Source organism: Amaranthus tricolor, chromosome 6 (assembly GCF_026212465.1).
Source record: "Amaranthus tricolor cultivar Red isolate AtriRed21 chromosome 6, ASM2621246v1, whole genome shotgun sequence".
Taxonomy (NCBI): Eukaryota; Viridiplantae; Streptophyta; class Magnoliopsida; order Caryophyllales; family Amaranthaceae; genus Amaranthus; species Amaranthus tricolor.
Window position 1 is genome coordinate 23,103,681 of NC_080052.1, and position 19,631 is coordinate 23,123,311.

At 30.6% G+C, this 19,631-nt stretch overlaps 2 protein-coding genes across 2 annotated transcripts; both read left to right on the forward strand.

Moving 5' to 3' along the window:
* Positions 1-4,054: 4,054 nt before the first annotated feature.
* On the forward strand, positions 4,055-12,365 carry LOC130815086 (putative beta-galactosidase). The gene is made up of 18 exons (XM_057681426.1): positions 4,055-4,478; positions 4,831-4,926; positions 5,064-5,176; positions 5,760-5,826; positions 5,955-6,047; positions 6,828-6,971; positions 7,739-7,827; positions 8,554-8,659; positions 8,755-8,839; positions 8,931-9,049; positions 9,263-9,427; positions 9,525-9,697; positions 10,420-10,508; positions 10,595-10,704; positions 10,789-10,899; positions 10,985-11,092; positions 11,173-11,378; positions 11,818-12,365. Exons 1-18 carry the CDS (start codon positions 4,308-4,310, stop codon positions 11,927-11,929), a joined length of 2,157 nt encoding a protein of 718 aa, XP_057537409.1. The 5' UTR covers positions 4,055-4,307; the 3' UTR covers positions 11,930-12,365.
* Positions 12,366-14,154: 1,789 nt separating this feature from the next.
* On the forward strand, positions 14,155-16,998 carry LOC130815163 (E3 ubiquitin-protein ligase RZF1-like). The gene is made up of 3 exons (XM_057681536.1): positions 14,155-14,753; positions 14,917-15,335; positions 16,729-16,998. Exons 1-3 carry the CDS (start codon positions 14,170-14,172, stop codon positions 16,764-16,766), a joined length of 1,041 nt encoding a protein of 346 aa, XP_057537519.1. The 5' UTR covers positions 14,155-14,169; the 3' UTR covers positions 16,767-16,998.
* The last annotated feature ends 2,633 nt before the right edge of the window (positions 16,999-19,631 follow it).

The following is a 19,631-nucleotide window of genomic DNA, read 5'->3' on the forward strand; positions in this document are numbered from 1 at the left end:
TTAAGTATATTTATTATTCACTAATAAATATGAAAACATATTTATTAAAGGAAAATGATATACATAGGCATACAGTCCTACGAGTTGTAAATACAAAATAATCTTGTATTTTTCTTATGTAATTTCATATTGTTTTCTCTTTGAAAACATAAGATTTTTAATTATTTTTTATTATTTTATCGTTGATTCTTCCTTGAGAATATTAAATAACCATAAAAAATATTAATTATATTCAATTTCTATACTAAATTCTCTTAGAAAGTTAAAATTATCGATAATAAATAAAATTTATTAATCTCTATAGACACCCTTAAGAGCTACAAAAAATACCTTTTAATTATTTATTAATTTATTATCAATTGTCACCTCACACGTATAAATATAGCTTATATAAATTACTCTGACATGTTTGATATAATCTTATGATTTTAGGTAATATAATATTATGGTTTGATATTATCTTATGAATTTAGGTAATATAATATATATTATGCTACTAAAGATGGATCTTTGTAGTTTTGATATATGATCAATTATCACTTTAATCTTTAATAAATAATTCCTCCGTTTAGACAACTAACATAATTTGCTTTTAGTGTGATATATTTAACGACATTTAATTTAAATATCGCTATTTTAAATTTCTACTAGTATATATAAAGGTTTTAGTGACATTTATTAGGTCTTTTAACAGCATAATAAAAAATCACATTAAAACTTTTTGCGACATAGGATCTAGTGACATGTCTCACAAATGCCACAATAGACTATAGTAACAATTACATATGTCACTAAAGACCAAATAAAGTGTCGCTAAATCACTTTATAGTGGAACTTAAAATAAAAACTAATAATTATTACACTAAAAATATAAATCAATGGCATTTATTTAATGCCACTAAATCTAATGCCGCAAAAAGTTACATTTGTTGTAGTGTTCATATTACTTGCTACATTACAATATAATGCACTATTCATTTATCACCCTTAATTTGTGATTAGTTTTTAATCTATAAATTAAAACTTAGTGAATTTGAATCTTGTTTGATTCGTCTCAATGCAAACAATATTAATATCAAATTTTTATAATTTTTTATTATACATAATTAAAGATATTAAAGATTAAATTGGCGCATTGAACTGTGTAAAAAGTAAAAAGATGCAAGTGTTTTTGAACGGAGGAAGTAGCTTCCAATAACGAGTCGTGTAGCATAGCTAGGGAGGAAGGGAATGCCGCCTCTTTCAACTTTTTTGGCAATATACTACTCCCTCCATTTTCATAAATTTTTCTCAAATTGAATTTTTGAATTTTAGTATCAAACTTTGATTACGATTTCTCATTAATCTATATGAAAACCATATTTATGTGGAATTTTGATAGATTCGTCTCTATATACTTTCTAAACATCAACTTTTTAAAAAATCTAAAATCTCAAAATTTAAATTATTTTACTTTTAAATTTACATTAAAATCTGTGAAAAAAGTGAATGAAAAAAACAAATAAAAATAAATTAAGTATGTACATGCACCTTATTTTTCAAGATAGTTTATTTAGTTGTAAAGCTAATGTTATAATATCAAAAACATCACGAGTTCAAACATTGCATCTTAATTTTATCTTAAATCATATAATCTAATAAAAAGACTGTAAAATGATGTGTCACAATTTTAGTGTATATTGCTACATGGAATGCATTTAGTGAGAAATTGACGTTTACATGATAATTCATTTTAATAGTCTATTTTAGTCTTGATTATGTGATAATATCTTTGACTGAATTCAATTATTTTTAAAATTTAATTTAATACTAAATATTATGTTACTAAATTTAAAAACTGACAAACTTAATTCAAATGTAAAAAAAAAGTAGTAATAAGCTGTCAGATTACCTAATTTATAATCTATATAATTATGCTGCAATTGTTAAAATTCAATTAACTTATTTATTTTTGGACAAAGGGTTCTAATTTAAAAGACAAATCTTCCTAATTTATTATATTGCAACTATAAATATTGTATAATTGGTGGTAACATATTAAATTTCTACAATTTACATATTTGTCATCAAAATTTAGTATTTGAATCTTTTTAATTCAATAAATCTTTTTAAGATCGAATTAGTTTGTTTTGTATTATGCAAATATTTATTTTTGAAAAAATGAATCTATGTGATTCAATTTTCAAAAATGATTTCCAAGTTCTTTTACTAAATTATTCAATAAGTCTTCTAAATTAGCAAATTTTTTACATGATAATAATTTTATTAAATTTGAATCTTTTAACCGACAAAAAAGGCAATCACAATAGGTTAAAGATTTCAATTTGCATTAAACTTCGTATGATACTACTAAATAAAAATTTTGAATAGTTAAATGTAGTTTTTTTGCATTATAAATTAAACACATTTACGGCTTTTTATTACAGATTTAATTCTTTTCTCATAACCTCCTACATGATTATCACATTTTTATGAAACATTTTACACTTAATAAACACAATTATTTATACTTGCATAATTGTTTAAAAATCATGTTTTCATATATTAATATTAAAAATCATATTTTCAAGTAGTGATCCTGAGTTTTTGGCTTTCCACGTGGTAGAAAATAAAACTACATAGTGACCCTGAGCTTCAAACTTTTCTATGTGATAAACAAAATGTTAAATTTTTGGTTAAATTAAGTACTCATTTCGACTAAAGTACAAAATATGTGGTCAGTTAGGAATATAGCGATGTCTATTTTTTAGAAAAAAAATCATTATGTTCAGGAAAATAGCGTAAAGTGAACAATAACACTTCTCTTTTGTCTACTATGTAGATTAAAAAAAATTATTTATCTATCACGTGAAAAAGCCAATAATTTAAAATTATCACATGAAATTTCCTATAATTTATCCCTTTAATTTTTAGCACAAGTTACACCACTGACAATAATTTTCATGAATGACGGTTCATTTTCTAGGCAAAATTTTAAAGGTTAGACAGTTTAAAATCTAAGATATTGGCCTTCCTAAATACCGATTTTGTAATTTTTTTTAAACGAAAAGTATTTAATTAAAATTAGGCGATTCTATTCATAAAATTCTGATTCAATCTCAATTGAATCGATTCTCATAAACCATGGAATAGAGCTAGTAAAACTACACTCCCTTTGTATTGTAATTTGTAAGGGTCTGATTATTTCTAATCTTGAAAAGAACTCAAGGGTTGATTGTGAATATCCCTAATCTTGAAAACAGTTTTAAGTAAAGTTTAAAGTTACAAAGAGTCTTATAAGAGGTTTGAAATAAAATATTAATTATAGATCTTTAATTGCTAAATAAATTATTATAAATCCTAATTATTAAATATTAAAATGTAATTTTTTTTTAATTCTTTTGATGGACTAGGAGGCATAAACCCCTCTTGCCCTTTATAGGACCGACACTAGTAATACTATACTCCATTGTACAAATGCCAATCATGTTATCACTCTTGGAACTGTATTAAAATAAACAATTTTTTAAAAAAATTATTTTTAGAGTATGAAGTGATTATGTAGTTAAAGTATGAAATTAGAAGGGGTCTTATATGAGTCTAATGTAGCGAATTCTGAAAATTTAGCTTTAAGTATGAAGATATTTACAACATCATAAATGAGTATGGATAAAGTTGTAAAAAACATATTTATCCTCTGACATTTGCCCATAGACACACAATTTACAATTATCTTGTAATTAAATTCGACTTAAAAAAAAATTTATAATTATCTAAAAATCAATATAGACACACACTTTAATTTCAAATAACCTAAAATACTTAACTTGAAATTAACCGATAATCTAATAAAAAAAACCTTTGGCATGAGAAAACGAAGAAGGGAGGGAATCCAAAATGTGACTTAACGACTCAACATACAGTAATGATTTTCCACACCAAATAGGCGCTTATATTCAAAATTAGTTATACCTTATCCTCTTATTTTTATCTTTTCTTTTTCTCATATAATTTCAACATAAATATATTTTAAAGTATCTTCAGAAAAAAAGTATATATTTTAAAGTTGAAGAAAAGCAAATTAATGTTTTATTTAATTTAAATAAAGCCTCAAAAAGACTTTCCGTGTCAGAAAGGTTCAACAAAATGGGCCCACAAAAAATGTTTAAATTGAGCTGCTCACCCCTCCTAAGTCTCCCAACTCTTTCCCACCCCTCTTTCTATCTTCTTCTTAATCATCCTCCATTTTCATCACTTGCTTAAAATAAATCAAATTAAATTTCAAATAATTACAGTTAAATTTAATTTAATTAATTTGTCAAATTAAAATGTGGGGTGTTAATAATATAATGGTGTTATTTGTTTTAACATACATATGTTTTTCATTAATTTCCCCTGTTTCTGCTGATGTTTGGTATGACAATAAAGCAATTACTATCAATAAACAAAGAAGAATTCTCATCTCTGGCTCTATTCATTACCCTAGAAGCACCCCTGAGGTAATTTTTTTTATTTCTTCTAAAAATTTAATCTTTTTATAATTTAATTTTATCTTTCACAATATTAAAAACTGGGTTATATTTCAAAATATTGATAAAATAATAAATTGATTGCTTGACCGCACCTCTTTTTGATAAGGGTATACTCTGCCGTCATCTAATCGAACCTTATGATAAAGCAGAAAATGGTTTCAGGGACGGAATTAAAATTGACAAATTTGTATATGTAAACATTTAACATATGCTGCATAATTTAATATTAAAGATTAAGACTATTAATTTTTTGGGCTCTATACGGTCGAACATATTGAACTTGATCATTTCATGAATGGTTGATTGATGATTATTTCAGATGTGGCCTGGTCTTATTAGAAAAGCTAAAGAGAATGGATTGGATGTTATTCAAACTTATGTTTTTTGGAATGGGCATGAACCTTCTCCTGGCAAGGTACTCAGAATTTTTTTTATTTTTTTTTTCTGAATATGATTGGTTTTATTTTATTTGAATTGGGTTTGAATAATTTTCTCAAAGTAAATTAATTGTATTTAATTATTTTGATTGAAATTATTATTATTATTATGCAGTTTAATTTTGGTGGAAGATATGATTTGGTAAAGTTCATTAAGTACATACAGCAAGCTGGACTTTACGTACACCTCAGAATTGGACCCTTTGTTTGCGCTGAATGGAACTTTGGGTAATCCAAATTTACTATTTTCAATACTAGATATAACATTATTATTAATAAAATTTTGTAATACTATTTTGAACTATCGTGGTGAGACGATCACATAACAAGGTCCGTAAGCTAATAATTTGTATTAGTTGAGTTATTCAACCTATATATAAGGTGCTTCTCATTGTAAAACCGTCTCATACAAAGAATAAGTATATTATTTTCGTCTCTAAAAATTTGTCCATTTTTCTTTCCAGGTAGTTTTTAAGGCATATTTAACCTTAATATTTTTCAAAGCGCTTCACAGAAATTTATAAAAAGTATATATTGAAATTCTTTATGTTTAGACAAATATAACAAGAATTTATATTATTACATTTTTAATTATAACCATGAAAAATCATGATTAACTTTCTCTCTCATCGAATGAAATATTTGAAAATAGATAAATTTTTAGAGACAAAGGAGTAATAAATTAATGTGAAAAAAAGTGTATGGATATTATCTAAATTTTCTCTCAAACACCTTTTTTTTTTTTCTATTTTATTTAATTTTTATAAAATTTAAGGTTATTATAATGAAATTTGTCCTGTTTGTAATTCAGGGGTTTTCCTGTGTGGCTAAAGTATGTGCCTGGTATAGAATTTAGAACAAATAATGGACCATTCAAGGTGAGTTGCAAACTTTTATAATTTTTTATAATTTTTTTACTTCTTTTTGTCTTTTCCAAAACTCTTGATAATCTTTTTTTATATGTTAAATTTCATCTTTTTGTGGCTGAAAATCTTGTTTTATGAAGGAGAAAATGCAAGCATTTACAGCCAAGATAGTAAATATGATGAAGGCAGAAAAGTTCTTCCACTGGCAAGGAGGTCCAATTATTTTGGCTCAGGTTACAAAAGTCAACTCATCATTCTAATTATTCTTAGATTTTAATTATATATAAAATTTATATTATTTATAATTTTTTTTTTTATAAAAATAAACATAATTTATGGTGGAATTTAGAAAGTCGATAGTCAAGTGTCCTTTTAATTGGGAGTCTATGAGTTCTCTTTGGACAATGATTTCATATGATTACTATTCCTAATCATTGGTTAAAACTATCTAAATTCATTATTATAATCCGACAATAATATTGATGCCACATATATATCATTCACGATAAAAAAAAAAAAAAAAAGTCACTCTCTTTGTCTCTTACTTTTGCCACACTAGAAGTATATTATATATGCACTTACTTTTACTTCTTTTACTTCTATTTATGAGTATGAGCTTTTGTTTTCAATTCTTCCCTAAGCTCTAATCATAGTTTTTATAAGCGAGATATGAGGCTGTTTGGCAAAATAACTTATTGTCAATTTTAGCTTATTTTAATACAATTAGAGGGTTGGGTAGAAACCAGCCAACGCTAGTGTTTGGTTAATTAGTTGGTTGAAACAACTTATTGTTATGAATAAACTATTATTTGAACAAGCTGCTCATAGCAGTGAGTTCAAAATCAGAGCAGCTTGTTCAAAATCAACTGGTCAAACTATTTAATAAAATCAACTAGTCACATCAGCCATTGTAATTAGCTATCAATTATTTGCCAAACACCCCACACTAAATACTACGATGATGCGCTTACTTCAATTTATGATAGATATTAATATTAATGATATAATAACAGATTGAAAATGAGTATGGACCAGTAGAATGGGAAATAGGTGCACCAGGTAAAGCTTACACAAATTGGGCAGCTGCAATGGCTAGGGGCCTTAATGCTGGGGTACCTTGGGTCATGTGTAAGCAAGATGATGCTCCTGGTGATGTTGTAAGTCAATCTTCTTTAACCCTTCTTGCTTTTTTTTTTTTTACCCCACAAAGTATCATTTTCTTGGTGATGTTGCAATTGATAATGACTCCTTACTATACTTAATAGAATTTGATCATTGGACACAATAAATTATTTACTAAGTAGTTTAGTAGTTTGTTTCATATACTTATGTTGGCTTTAATCAATCATTTTCACATAGTTGCAGTTTTAACTGAAACGTGAAATATTAACTTAGAGTTTTAATCAGTTGTATATTGAAATATTTTTTCTTTTAGAATGTTAGTATGAAGTTTGTAGAATAGAGTTTCCAAAACGTTAATCTAGAGATTCAGAGATATAGTTTTTGAAATGAAATTCAATGGGACGTTTTCGATTTTAGATATCTAGTGTAAAACTCACATACCTCTATGTCTAACGCATGTATATAAATTGTGCTAGTAATAGGATAAAAACTTAGACTCGGATACGGATATTAATTCTAGTATCCGATACAGCAATTTTAGAATTTTAGGATATTCGAACTCCGTCCTATTATTGAATACGGGTGCGTAGATATGATAATTTTAAAATTAAAAGTAGTTTAGTTACCATTTTGTCATAATTGATTATAAAAGCTTTGGTATGAAATAAGTATACTAACTTTCTGTTGTACTATTTCTTGAATTAGGTACTCATTCCATTTAGTATCATATCATATAGCATGATTGAGTAGGAACCCATATATTGTTCACTCACCCCTTTTTTTGGTGTTGTGACTATGACAGATTAACACCTGCAATGGGTTCTACTGTGAAGGTTTTGTCCCAAACTCCAAATCCAAACCCAAAATGTGGACAGAAAATTGGACTGGCTGGTATGTCTAACTTACATCATCTTCAGTCATTTTAAGACATACTTCATTATGGGTAGGGGTGTTCAATGGGCCACATACAGGTCGGGACGAGCTTAATGATGAATAAGGTTTGGATTGGATAAGGGTCCTTTAAACGTAATATGGCTTACAAGCCCGGCTTAGCTCGACCCAACCCGTTTTAATAACTAAAATTATTACAATCCCTATTGATAAATTTATAATAATTAAATCATCAGTTATAATAATTAAATTGTAGAAATGTTAATAATCCTAATTGTCATTTATAATAATTAAATTATCCATCAATTATGCAATTTACAAAGACCTGTTCCCGACACTTATTATGCCCTTGTATAGCCTGCTTCATTTTAATTATAGTAGAGCCTTTTTTGGCCCGACCTATTTTAAACCCGACCCTTACAAAACCTTCTAAAATGGAGGCCCAGTCCATTGAACACCCCTAAAACGTCTCTGTTTGAAAAATGGATGTTAGTTAAAGCTGTTCGGTTTTTAAGCCAAAAGTTATGGAAATTTTTGGTAAAACTATTTGTTAAAAATGGGCAATAAAGCCAAAATCTAATGATTTTGGTTTTGGCTAAAGTTATTTACTATAACATTTTTTGACTATTTGACCAACAAAACAAAAGCCATTCATTTGCCAAATACTCCATTCTGTTGATCATAACCATGTTTTGAAACTAATAAGTGCATACATACTTTCTCAAGGTACACAAAATTTGGAGGGGCAGTTCCTTACAGACCAGCAGAAGATGTTGCCTTTTCAGTTGCAAGATTCATACAAAATGGTGGATCTTTTATGAACTATTATATGGTAAAATACAAGTTAATTAACTAATCATCATCATAGATTAGTCTTGTTTGTCAACTTACTAATACTCTCTTATATTGCCTGTCTTACCAAATTAGTTTCATGGGGGAACAAACTTTGGAAACACTGCTGGGCGTTTCGTTGCTACAAGCTATGACTATGATGCTCCACTTGACGAATATGGTAAATACATTGAAACGAAATATTATCACCCTAGAGCGGTTTTTAGACATGATATAAAGTATGCAATCTGAAATTTTCGACTATTGAATAGGTTTACCAAGGGAACCGAAATACACTCACCTAAAAAATCTACACACCGCGATCAAGATGTGTGAAGGTGCACTTGTTTCTTCAGATGCAAGAGTGACCAAACTCGGAAACAACCAAGAGGTAATTGTCGAGGAACCTACTCAACCCTATCATGCTCTTTCATACGAGAGCTTTGAGCTAGAAGCTCCTTTTAATTGGTGCTAAATTTTCACTTGGGTGAATGAGATTCAAACCCGTGACCTTTCTGTCACGTTGGCTTCTGATCCTTTCTCAAAGGAACCAACTCAACCACCAGCTTAAACTGCAACCTAATTGTCGTGAAACCTTTTGCAGGCGCATGTATACAGTTCGAATTCAGGGAAATGTGCAGCTTTCTTGGCAAATTATGACCCTAAATGGAGTGTGAAAGTCACATTCAGTGGAATGCAGTATGAGCTTCCCCCATGGTCAATTAGCATCTTACCTGATTGTAAGAAAGAAGTGTACAACACTGCAAGAGTAAGTATACCAAAACCGAGACATTATGGGTTTAGCATGCTCATATCTCTGGCCTAATCTCCGAGCTTATGCTATATTGTGGCTGAACTATATACAGGTTTCGGCCCCACGCTTCCACGCTAAGATGACACCAATTAGTGGTTTCGATTGGCAATCATTCATAGATGAAACTCCAACGGCTGATGATGACAGAGCTTTCTCAGGATCAGGATTGTATGAACAATTGAATGTCACTAGGGATACCTCTGACTACTTGTGGTACATGACAGAGTATGTGATCTTACCTTTCTATCGTCGAGATGGTTTATTCCACATCGATGAATTAAAGATGGTGTGCATACTTTATAAGTCATTGGAGCCCTTCTTCCCATTGCCATACGTGTAACACCCCGGCTCCATCAGACCGCCGGTGACTATCCATAGAGATTGTAAACTGGCCCCACAAACCAACACAAATCCTTTCAGCGCACTTTGACATCACTCGTGCACACCTGAAAAAATTTCTCAGGAGGTCATCCATCCTAAGATTGCTCCCCACCAAGCACGCTTAGCTATAGAGTTCTTAACAAATGGGTTCCCTAGAGATGCACCTTGTTGATATGAGTAGTTTCAATCCTTTTTAAAGCTCAATCTGGGGTATTACAATATGGTTTTGGGAAGGTTTATATCTTCTTGGCTTATGAAGTGTATGCACCTTGTGTTTTCCCGATAATATATTATTATTCACAATAACTCCAGCCTAATTTAACATGATATCTGAGATGCACACTTTATAAATCGTTGGAGCCTTTTTCCTATTATCATATGGTTTTGGGATGGTATACCTTTTCTTGGCTTATGGAGTGTGTGCACTTTGTATTTCCTCGATAATATGCTGGCATTCACAATAAGTCCGACCTAATTTAATATCTATCAGTTTTCCATTAAGTTTCAGCATGTTATCGATTTTCCAGTACATTTTTACTTATCTTCTATATACATTGTATCTCCAGTGTTACTGTGAAAAGTGCAGAAGAACCAACTCTTACAATTATGTCAGCAGGACATTCTTTGCATGTGTTTGTCAATGGTCAATATCAAGGTAAATTAAAAATTAGTGACATTTCTCACCAATTTGTATTTTATTTTCCATTTGTTTCTAGCTTAATAAAATGCAAATGATTTCAGGCACTTCTTATGGGTCATTGGAGCAACCACAACTAACATTCAGCAAGAAGGTGCCTCTGAGAGCTGGTTTGAACAAAATTTCTTTACTTAGTGCTGCTGTTGGACTTGCGGTTAGTTGCACATCCGAGTTGCGACTAGTGTTTTATCGACCTTAAATTTTCTTTTACCTTACTCATTTTATTGCGTTCATTCAGAATGTTGGGGTACACTTTGAAAAGTATAATCAAGGTGTGCTTGGACCGGTTACATTGAAGGGTCTGCACGAGGGAAATTGGGACTTAACACGATCAAAATGGTCTTACAAGGTAACCTTCAAAACACAGTTAAAAACCCATATAATCCATGGAGCAAAATCACGCGTTAACTCTGTTTATGTATTTGACCGAGCAGGTTGGAATGAGCGGTGAAAATCTTGGTCTACATACGTTCTCAGGGGCGTCTGCCAAGGAATGGCAACAATCAGCAGTGGTACAAAGACAACCTTTAACATGGTTTAAGGTGAGGAACTTTTTTTGGTGCAATCTTAGGTGAAATAACATACTTAAAAGAGTGATATCTGACTTCTGCCTATGGTTCAGACTACTTTCAATGCACCAGCAGGAAATGATCCTTTAGCTCTAGATATGAGCAGCATGGGAAAGGGGCAAATTTGGATTAACGGTGAAAGTATAGGACGTCATTGGCCAGCAAACAAAGCGAGTGGAAGGTGCGGGCAGTGCAATTATGCTGGGATGTACACTGAGACTAAATGCCTAGGCGAATGTGGACAACCTTCCCAAAGATGGTAAGGCGAAATCCTCTTCTTTGTTCTTGGAATATATAAAATATTTTGAGGTCTTAACCATCAGCTTAAACTTTTGGTTGAGTTGGTTTCTTGACATGGTATCAAAGCTTTTGATTGAGTTGGTTCCCTGACATGGCATCAGAGCTTTTGGTTGAGTTGTTTCCTTAATATGTTAAGCAAATGTGACAAGAGGTCACAGGTTCAAATCTCAATCATCCCTCAAATTCAAGTGGAATATTTCACATCAGGTTTGAAGAAGGCCTGTGCTACATTCACGCTTCTAGCCCAAAGGGCTCTCGTATGAGGGGGCGTGTTAGAGTATATAACATATCATGGGGCCTCAACTATCAGCTTAAGCTTTTGGTTAAGTTGGTTCATTGACAGTTCTTAGTATGTATTTTTCAGTCTTTGTGACACATCTTAATATGTCATACTTCAGGTACCATGTTCCGCGCTCATGGTTGAGACCAACCGGTAATCTTCTTGTAGTTTTTGAAGAGATTGGCGGTAATCCGAGGGGAATTTCATTGGTGAAAAGAACAAATATGTAAAAACATCATCAAATACAGTTAAACAAATGTGATTAGTTGGCCTATCTAAATGAAAGATGGCACAGGCTTTGTGCTATCATAGCTTTAGCATATGACAGGCATCCTTGGTTACGAAGCAGCCTAGAGGTGTATATATGATGCTATACTTTGATTACGGGATGTCATTGCGATCAAGAAGATACCGAATAGGTTGTGATTTGTACATATACACAACGTATTTGGAAACGTCGCTTCCTATTATAAGTGATTCCTAAGGCTAAGAGCTTGTAAAAGAATAGATAGCTCTTGTTATATGTAACATTCTGAATTGTATCAGATATTATATGCTCATTTGTATACCAGAAAATTCTACCTATGTTGGTATGATTTGTGCTCAATGATGTACTATGCCTATTATGTACATGCATATTAAAGGGTACAACTATTGATCTTAGTATATATGTTTCTCTAGCCATTGTTTCATCTCAAACCTTGTGTTTTATTATATGGAATCTAGTATTAGTGTGCAAAATAACTAACAATGGGTTAGGTTGCGTCCGGTCAATAGTCCTTTTGACTTGGCCCATCCGGCCAAGTTATGTAAAAATTTTCATTTTATTAACTACAACGCAAATTCTTGTGAGAGACGGTCTCTTTGAAAGATCATCTCTAATTGAGTCGGTCATAAAGAAAAATGCAAAGTAAGTGTATTTATTAGTAATTGCCAAAAAAAAGAGTATGCATTACGCTTTAATGGGCTAAAAACCAGTTTTAACTAAAATAGAGTGTACACGGGACCTTGACTCATTAAACAACTCTAAAAGTCACTAAATACATAATTAAAAAATAATGAAAATTAAATATAATATATGTATAAATAGCAAATAACTTGCAAAATAATATATTTTTTTTGAAATAAATAATTAATACTTTAAATTATTATTGTCAATAATATCAAACATAATATTAAAGTTTTATGAATTTTTATATAGCTGCATTTGTTATATTGATTGCCTTTAAAGCCAATCATCGTAAAACTATTTAGAAGGCTCTGCCTTAAACTAAGTATAAACTCCTCATCTTTCCATAGAAATATCACAAGCTCCATATCCAACCCAATCAATCAATCATGATATCAAGATCACAGTGCAATGGGAAAATCCACTTAAGGAAGTAGCAGTGACAAGTGAGTTAAGAAAATGTATTTCTAATAAATATATAGAAGTACAATTTTATTTTCCTTTCTTCTTGTTGCACTTAGAAATGAGAGGAATCAAAACATGCTAATTGTTAACCTAAAAATAATGAATTGAAAAAATTTTGCAAATCTCATATGAGACCGTCTCACCATGAGCAGGCCCATATGGTTAGCCTATTTTTATAATTGATCACTTTAAAATTACAAGTGATCACTTTAACACACTAAATGAGTAAACATATATGGATCAGCCAAATAGAGATTATCTCACTATCAGACCATCTCATTTAAGAATTTGTTAAATGTTTTTATACCAACAATAACTAATGAATATGCCTTAACTCATTGTATTACCCCAGTCGAATAAATCTATACCAAACAGGATCAATCACAAACTCATGGCAACATTTTTCCATATAGTAGCATCAGAATATAAACAGGTTTTCAACTAACAACCAATTTCGATATAATTACAACCTTATAATATCATTAACAAACTATTCCTTCAACATAGAGTAATTTTACACTGTTCATCTTTCAAAACCAACCACCACAAACAAACAATCTCTGCCATTATAAAATCTCTGCCATTGATTTTTAATCATAGTTTTTTTTAAAAAAAGATTAGATATAGATTAAATACTTTAAAATAGTTAACAATTTTTTAAAAAGGTTTATATTTTACCATAAATTAATAAATACTTTTAAATAATTCTAATAATCTCAAACTTGATATATATTTTATATTTTTTTTATCTTATTAAATGTATTATTATGATTGAATTTCAAAATCAATAATTATAAAATTACCCTCGACTGCATGTCTCTAGCTAACTAAGAGATTCCAACGAAATGAAATTGGTTTGGACTCGCACAAAATACACATTTCTTCAATGACAAAACAATAGGAAACGAATCACATCTTTCATCCTTATAAAGCAATCCTTTATTGTTGCTTTCCATATACATTTAACTCAAACATGAAACAACTTGTAAATTAAATAAATACCCTCCCCAAATGTTGACTTAACGTATACAAACACCACAATCCACAATCAATCAAATGTCTTCAAACCCACCTTACTCTACACCCACCCAACCTACAAACTTTAACCAATATTGGTGCTATCAATGTCGTTGTATGGTCAGAATCTCCCCTGATAATAACACATTTGAAATTGTTTGCCCTCGATGTTTTGGTCATTTTGTATCCGAAATGAATATCCCAAGGCCGAGATTGGAGTTAGATTTAACTAATAATAATAATAATAATAATGATGACATATTCCTTGAGGCTCGACTTTTGGAAGCCTTGGCCCTTATGATAGACCCACCCATGAGGTTACGGACCCATGAACCTGACAACCCGTGGACCATTCCACGACGACAATCTAGAAGAGATATTGTTATAGAAGACCCAAACTCAGTACGACATAGATGGGCTCGATTGCCACGAAACTCAAGGTCTAATGATGATATGGATATTGAACCTGGGCCACGTGGTCGGACCAGGTCCTGGATTATAGTTAGACCCACGGGCCAACCACAAGGACAATTGGGCTCTTTCCAACGAGGAGCAGATCCAAGGAACTATTTCTTTGGGCCAGGCTTACAAGAGCTAATTGAGGAGCTGACGGAGAATGACAGGCAAGCAACCTAAACCTAGGTGCTCCCGTGTGTGCGCGCGCACACACTAAGGATACTGGGTTTAAAAAGCATTATGTTTTTTCTTATATTTATATTTTATTTTTGTTTATTATCTTAATTATTTGTGTTTTCATCAATTTTTTTTCTGTTTCTGCCGTTACAGGCCGGGCCCACCACCAGCACCAGAAACGGCGATTGAGGCGGTTCCAACGGTGAAATTAACGTCAGAACACGTGTTAGAAGGGAATGCAGAGTGTCCTGTTTGTAAGGAAGAATTTGAGATTGGAAGTGAAGTTAGGGAGTTAAAATGCAAACATGTTTATCATTCAGATTGTATTGTGCCATGGTTAAGGATGCATAATTCTTGTCCAGTTTGTAGAACAGAATTAAGTATTGATCATAATCAATTAGCTGAAGAAAGTGGTGGAAGTAATACAGAATTGTTTGGAACAGAAAGTTCTAGAACTGAAGATGGTAGAAGGCCTAGAAGATGCTTCAATTGGGGATGTTCTTGGCCTTTTCGTTCAAGATATTCAAGGATTAATCCTGTTGCTGATCAAAATCATTGGACTTCCAATGGAGGTTAGAAACTTTATAGTCTTTGGTGTATGTTATGCATTCATATATTTCCTTTAAGTTATAAATTTATATTTATTGATATCACATTCTAGTCGGATTACTTTTGGTGAGATCAATTTTGAATTGGTTCAAATTTAGGTAAGACTGTTTTTAGGTTGAATTATTTTGGATTTGAGTTGACCCAACAGTTCAAGAGCTTTTAAAGCAAGAAAATATAATTGTCGTTAATAATACAAAGCTTTTTTAATTTTCCTACAATAATACTAATTTTTATGTGTAGTAGATTAATTGACAAAAAAACAAAGATAAATTAATGGTTAAATAAAAGTTACTAGGAAAACGGTTTTCAAAATTGGTTTTATTCAAAGTTAATTAAAAGTTAATATTATTACAGGAAAATTAACAAAAATTTTATTATTCATGGTAGTTTTTCCAATTTTAAGTATTAACTAATTACTAAAATTTCCGCAAGAAATATATTTCTGTTTGTAAAACACATTCTAATAAAATGGCACTAATATGAAGCTTTTATGACATTAACAAAATAAATATCACAAATTCTAAAAACACATAAATTAACTAAGATATATAATTGGTACAATTAGTATGACATGAAACTGAAACAAAACGAAAAAGTTGGAAAAAGTGGACAAAATGGTTGAGTTTAAATATTGTTTTTGGTTTCTTCTTATGAGGTCAGTTTGGAGTTGTTGGTCAAAATTTCTAGTTATAACCGGTCAGTTTTTAGTCGTTTTTAGGTTAATTTTAAATCAGATCATAAATTGAAATGTCTAATCGATATTAATATTATCACCCTAACTGTTAGAGTATATAACATATCCTGGGGCCTCAACCATCAGCTTAAGCTTTTGGTTGAGTTGATTCCTTGACATGGTATCAGAAGCCAACGTGAGAGGTCACGGGTTCGAATCTCAACCACCCCACCCCTCATTTAAAGTGGAATATTCAGCGCCTATGCGCATCCACACTTCTACCCCAATGGGGTCTCGTGTGAGGGGGCGTGTTAGAGTATATAACATATCTTGGGGCCTCAACCATCAGCTTAAGCTTTTGGTTGAGTTGGTTCCTTGACACTAACGATCATGAAAAATTGTTCAATGATTTATACCTTCTACAAATTATGTCATTATCTCTTTAAATTTATCACGGAATATTCAAAAAATTATTAATTTAACTTGCATTCTATGGCAAATTCAAAGGATCGAGAAATATTATATTAAAAACATGTTAAAAAATTATGAAGTTAATTAAATGAAAAAAAGTGGTATACTTTGTTAGATATTATACTTTTCTGTATTTTGCAAAAGCAAATGTTGATAAGAGTATGAAGGTATGGTTTATTGAAAGGTAAAATAAAAATGTTCCTAAATTTCAGCTGGTCGATCAAGGTGGCAATTCTGCAACATCCTTTGACGCATGCTTATTCTTCACAAGGAGAACCAAATTTGGACTATCAAATTATTTCCTACAAAGGATATATCTTGGATTTTTTTTTTCTCTATTCGATTAGTGTTGTATGAGGCTAATTAAATTAAAATGTACTCATCAACATTACAAAAAAAAATTTCCTCAAATTCTTGGAGAAAAAAATATGTTAGTTTCCATCGTAAATCATGTAAATAATACGTCGGGTTTATAATAAAAAGTGGAGATTATAATTCGTAATATCTGTTGTGCGAATAGTGAAAGCAAATTAGAAAAAAGAAAAATACAATATTTATTATTAACAAAAAAAATATAAGATTTACATAATTTGCTATTAATGTGATTGATTGTTACTCACACCGGGGAGAACGAAGAAGAACTAATATAAGATGACAAATAAAGAATTTAAGCTACCCAAAACTTTCAAAAACGAATCTCAAAATAATTATTTCTCTAAATTGTGTCTTCTAAACCCTAGGTTAAGTAGTGGTTATCAGGGACGAATGTAGAACAAAATCAAATATTGATGATAATATTTTTTGAAATAATATGCTCAATGAGGTTTGAACCCAGATGATTGCTGTCACATAGAAATCCTACCAAACCAACTATCATATTTATTGATATCTATAGGTATATAATTTTATATATAAGTTAAATGCTGTCAGTTGAAAACATTAAAGTTCGGCCTTGGATCTGCCCTTGGATCTGCCCTTGGTGCTTATATAGTAAACTCTAGGATAAGATGACTGATAGCCTCCGGATATGACACAATATGGTGACGTCTTTTGCCTATAAAATTCTTAAAAGTATCTTCATTTAAAGTACAAATTTTTATGTGAGACGGTCTTTATAAATAGGCTGAATATCATAACTAATATAATTATTAGCATATGAGCTTCTTATTTTAAGGTCTTCTCACCGAGAGACGGTCTCTCAAAAGAATAACTCAAAACAAATACGTCAAAACCAATAATGAAACGTAAGTAAAAACAATGTAACTAATGTCAACTAATATTTAAGACTTTTACATTTTGGATATCCTAACCACCCCTGCTAATATGTGTATTTATCTAACTAACTCAACTATTTTGAGACGACATTTAAAAAAAAAACTCATATCCTTATAATTTGTATTACTTGAGTTGAGACTATGTAAAAACGTTATTCTCTCATAGTTTGCATCGATATTTATTTTCTTTATCTGAAAATGCACCCATCCACACATATAAGCCTTCTTTTAGCTTATCCATATAATTTATTTTCTTTGTCCCTTCAATATTATACTTATTACGTACTAAATGCCAAAATGTCACAAATTTATAAATTCTTCAAAAATCACCTTAATTTTTCTTTGATATAATTGTATTGATATAGTTTGACCTAGTTAATGTCAAAAAGTGGATACCACTTTTGAACTTTTAATATTTATTTCTCATAAAATAAAACAAAGTATTAACCACGAGGACGAGGCTCCGGGCACCCCAAAGGCCCCAACTGCCAACAGCCAAAATAAAGAAAATCCTCGTGAAACTTCCTTCAATACTTCCAGTAAATACGGAGATTGTACTATAAATACGTGCCCCATGTCTTAACTTAAGTAACCATCATTAACATTTTTCACAGAGAGATGGATTCTCCGAGTATTAGATAACAGCTCAATTAATACAAATTAAAGAGAAAAATAAGAATGTGAGCTTTTTATTTTAAAGTCAGACTTTAATAGGCTGTCTTTCACAAGATTAGCTTAACATTTTTATCATCACAAATTGTTGTGAGAAGCACTCTCTCCGAGATACCAATTAGATATATGGGCTAAATAGCCCAATTAATATTTAAAAAGCTAATCAGAAAAATTTAGAAGATAATTATCTAGAACTATCTAGTGTTAAGTAAGAAGTAATAGTTAGAATATATTAGAAGGAAGGTGAAGTAAGAAAAGAAATATCTAGATAAAATCCTAACTTAATACTAAAATGTTCCATAGCAAGTATAAATAGAGTATTATGACAATTGTATCATATGTAGAACAAGAAGCTCCCATAAAAACAAAAGATTGAACCATGAGCTCAAATCACAAAATATATACAAAAAAAAGGGTTATTGATAAGTGAGACATGAACTTTCATAAAAATAGTGGGGAAGAGTGTATAGGTACAGAACAAGTGTCTCACCAAAAATATTGTTATACAAATTATGATGTGATCAAATATTTGTATTCAGTTAACGTAATACAATATTTATTTAGGTCCAATTACAAGTTTCGTGTGCGTCCAAAACTTCTATCAATTAATACAAATTAAAGAAAAAATTAAAATATAAATTTTTTATTTAGAAGTCATCTCTTTAATAGACGGTCTATCACAAAATTAGCTTAAATCTTTGTTTTTTTTTTCCTCGAAAACAGTATGTGGTGGCAACTGCCAAATGGCATTGGCAACGGCGTAGTGGGCTAGTGGCACGGTGCGTTACGTTCCATTGAAACCCACGATTATGCCCATGAACACATGCTCTTAACTTGTTTTTCCCTATTTTTACCTTATCAGTTATGATGCACCTCACACTATGAAAAAATACAAGTATCTTAATTCATTGTCACAATCACATTCAAATATGAAAAAAATAACAACAGTAGCCATACAAGTTATTAGACTGTGATGATATTCGTCACATAATCTCACTGTGGTCCACTTGGTGAGGTTTAGCTCACCCAATACAAATGCAAGTCTTCAATCTACAATTTTCTTAATGTAAAATCTTATCTCACATATGAAATATTTTCAACACAAATAGCCCGAATTATTATTTTATTTATATTTAAAATAGATAATTAAAATAATTCAATAATCTTAT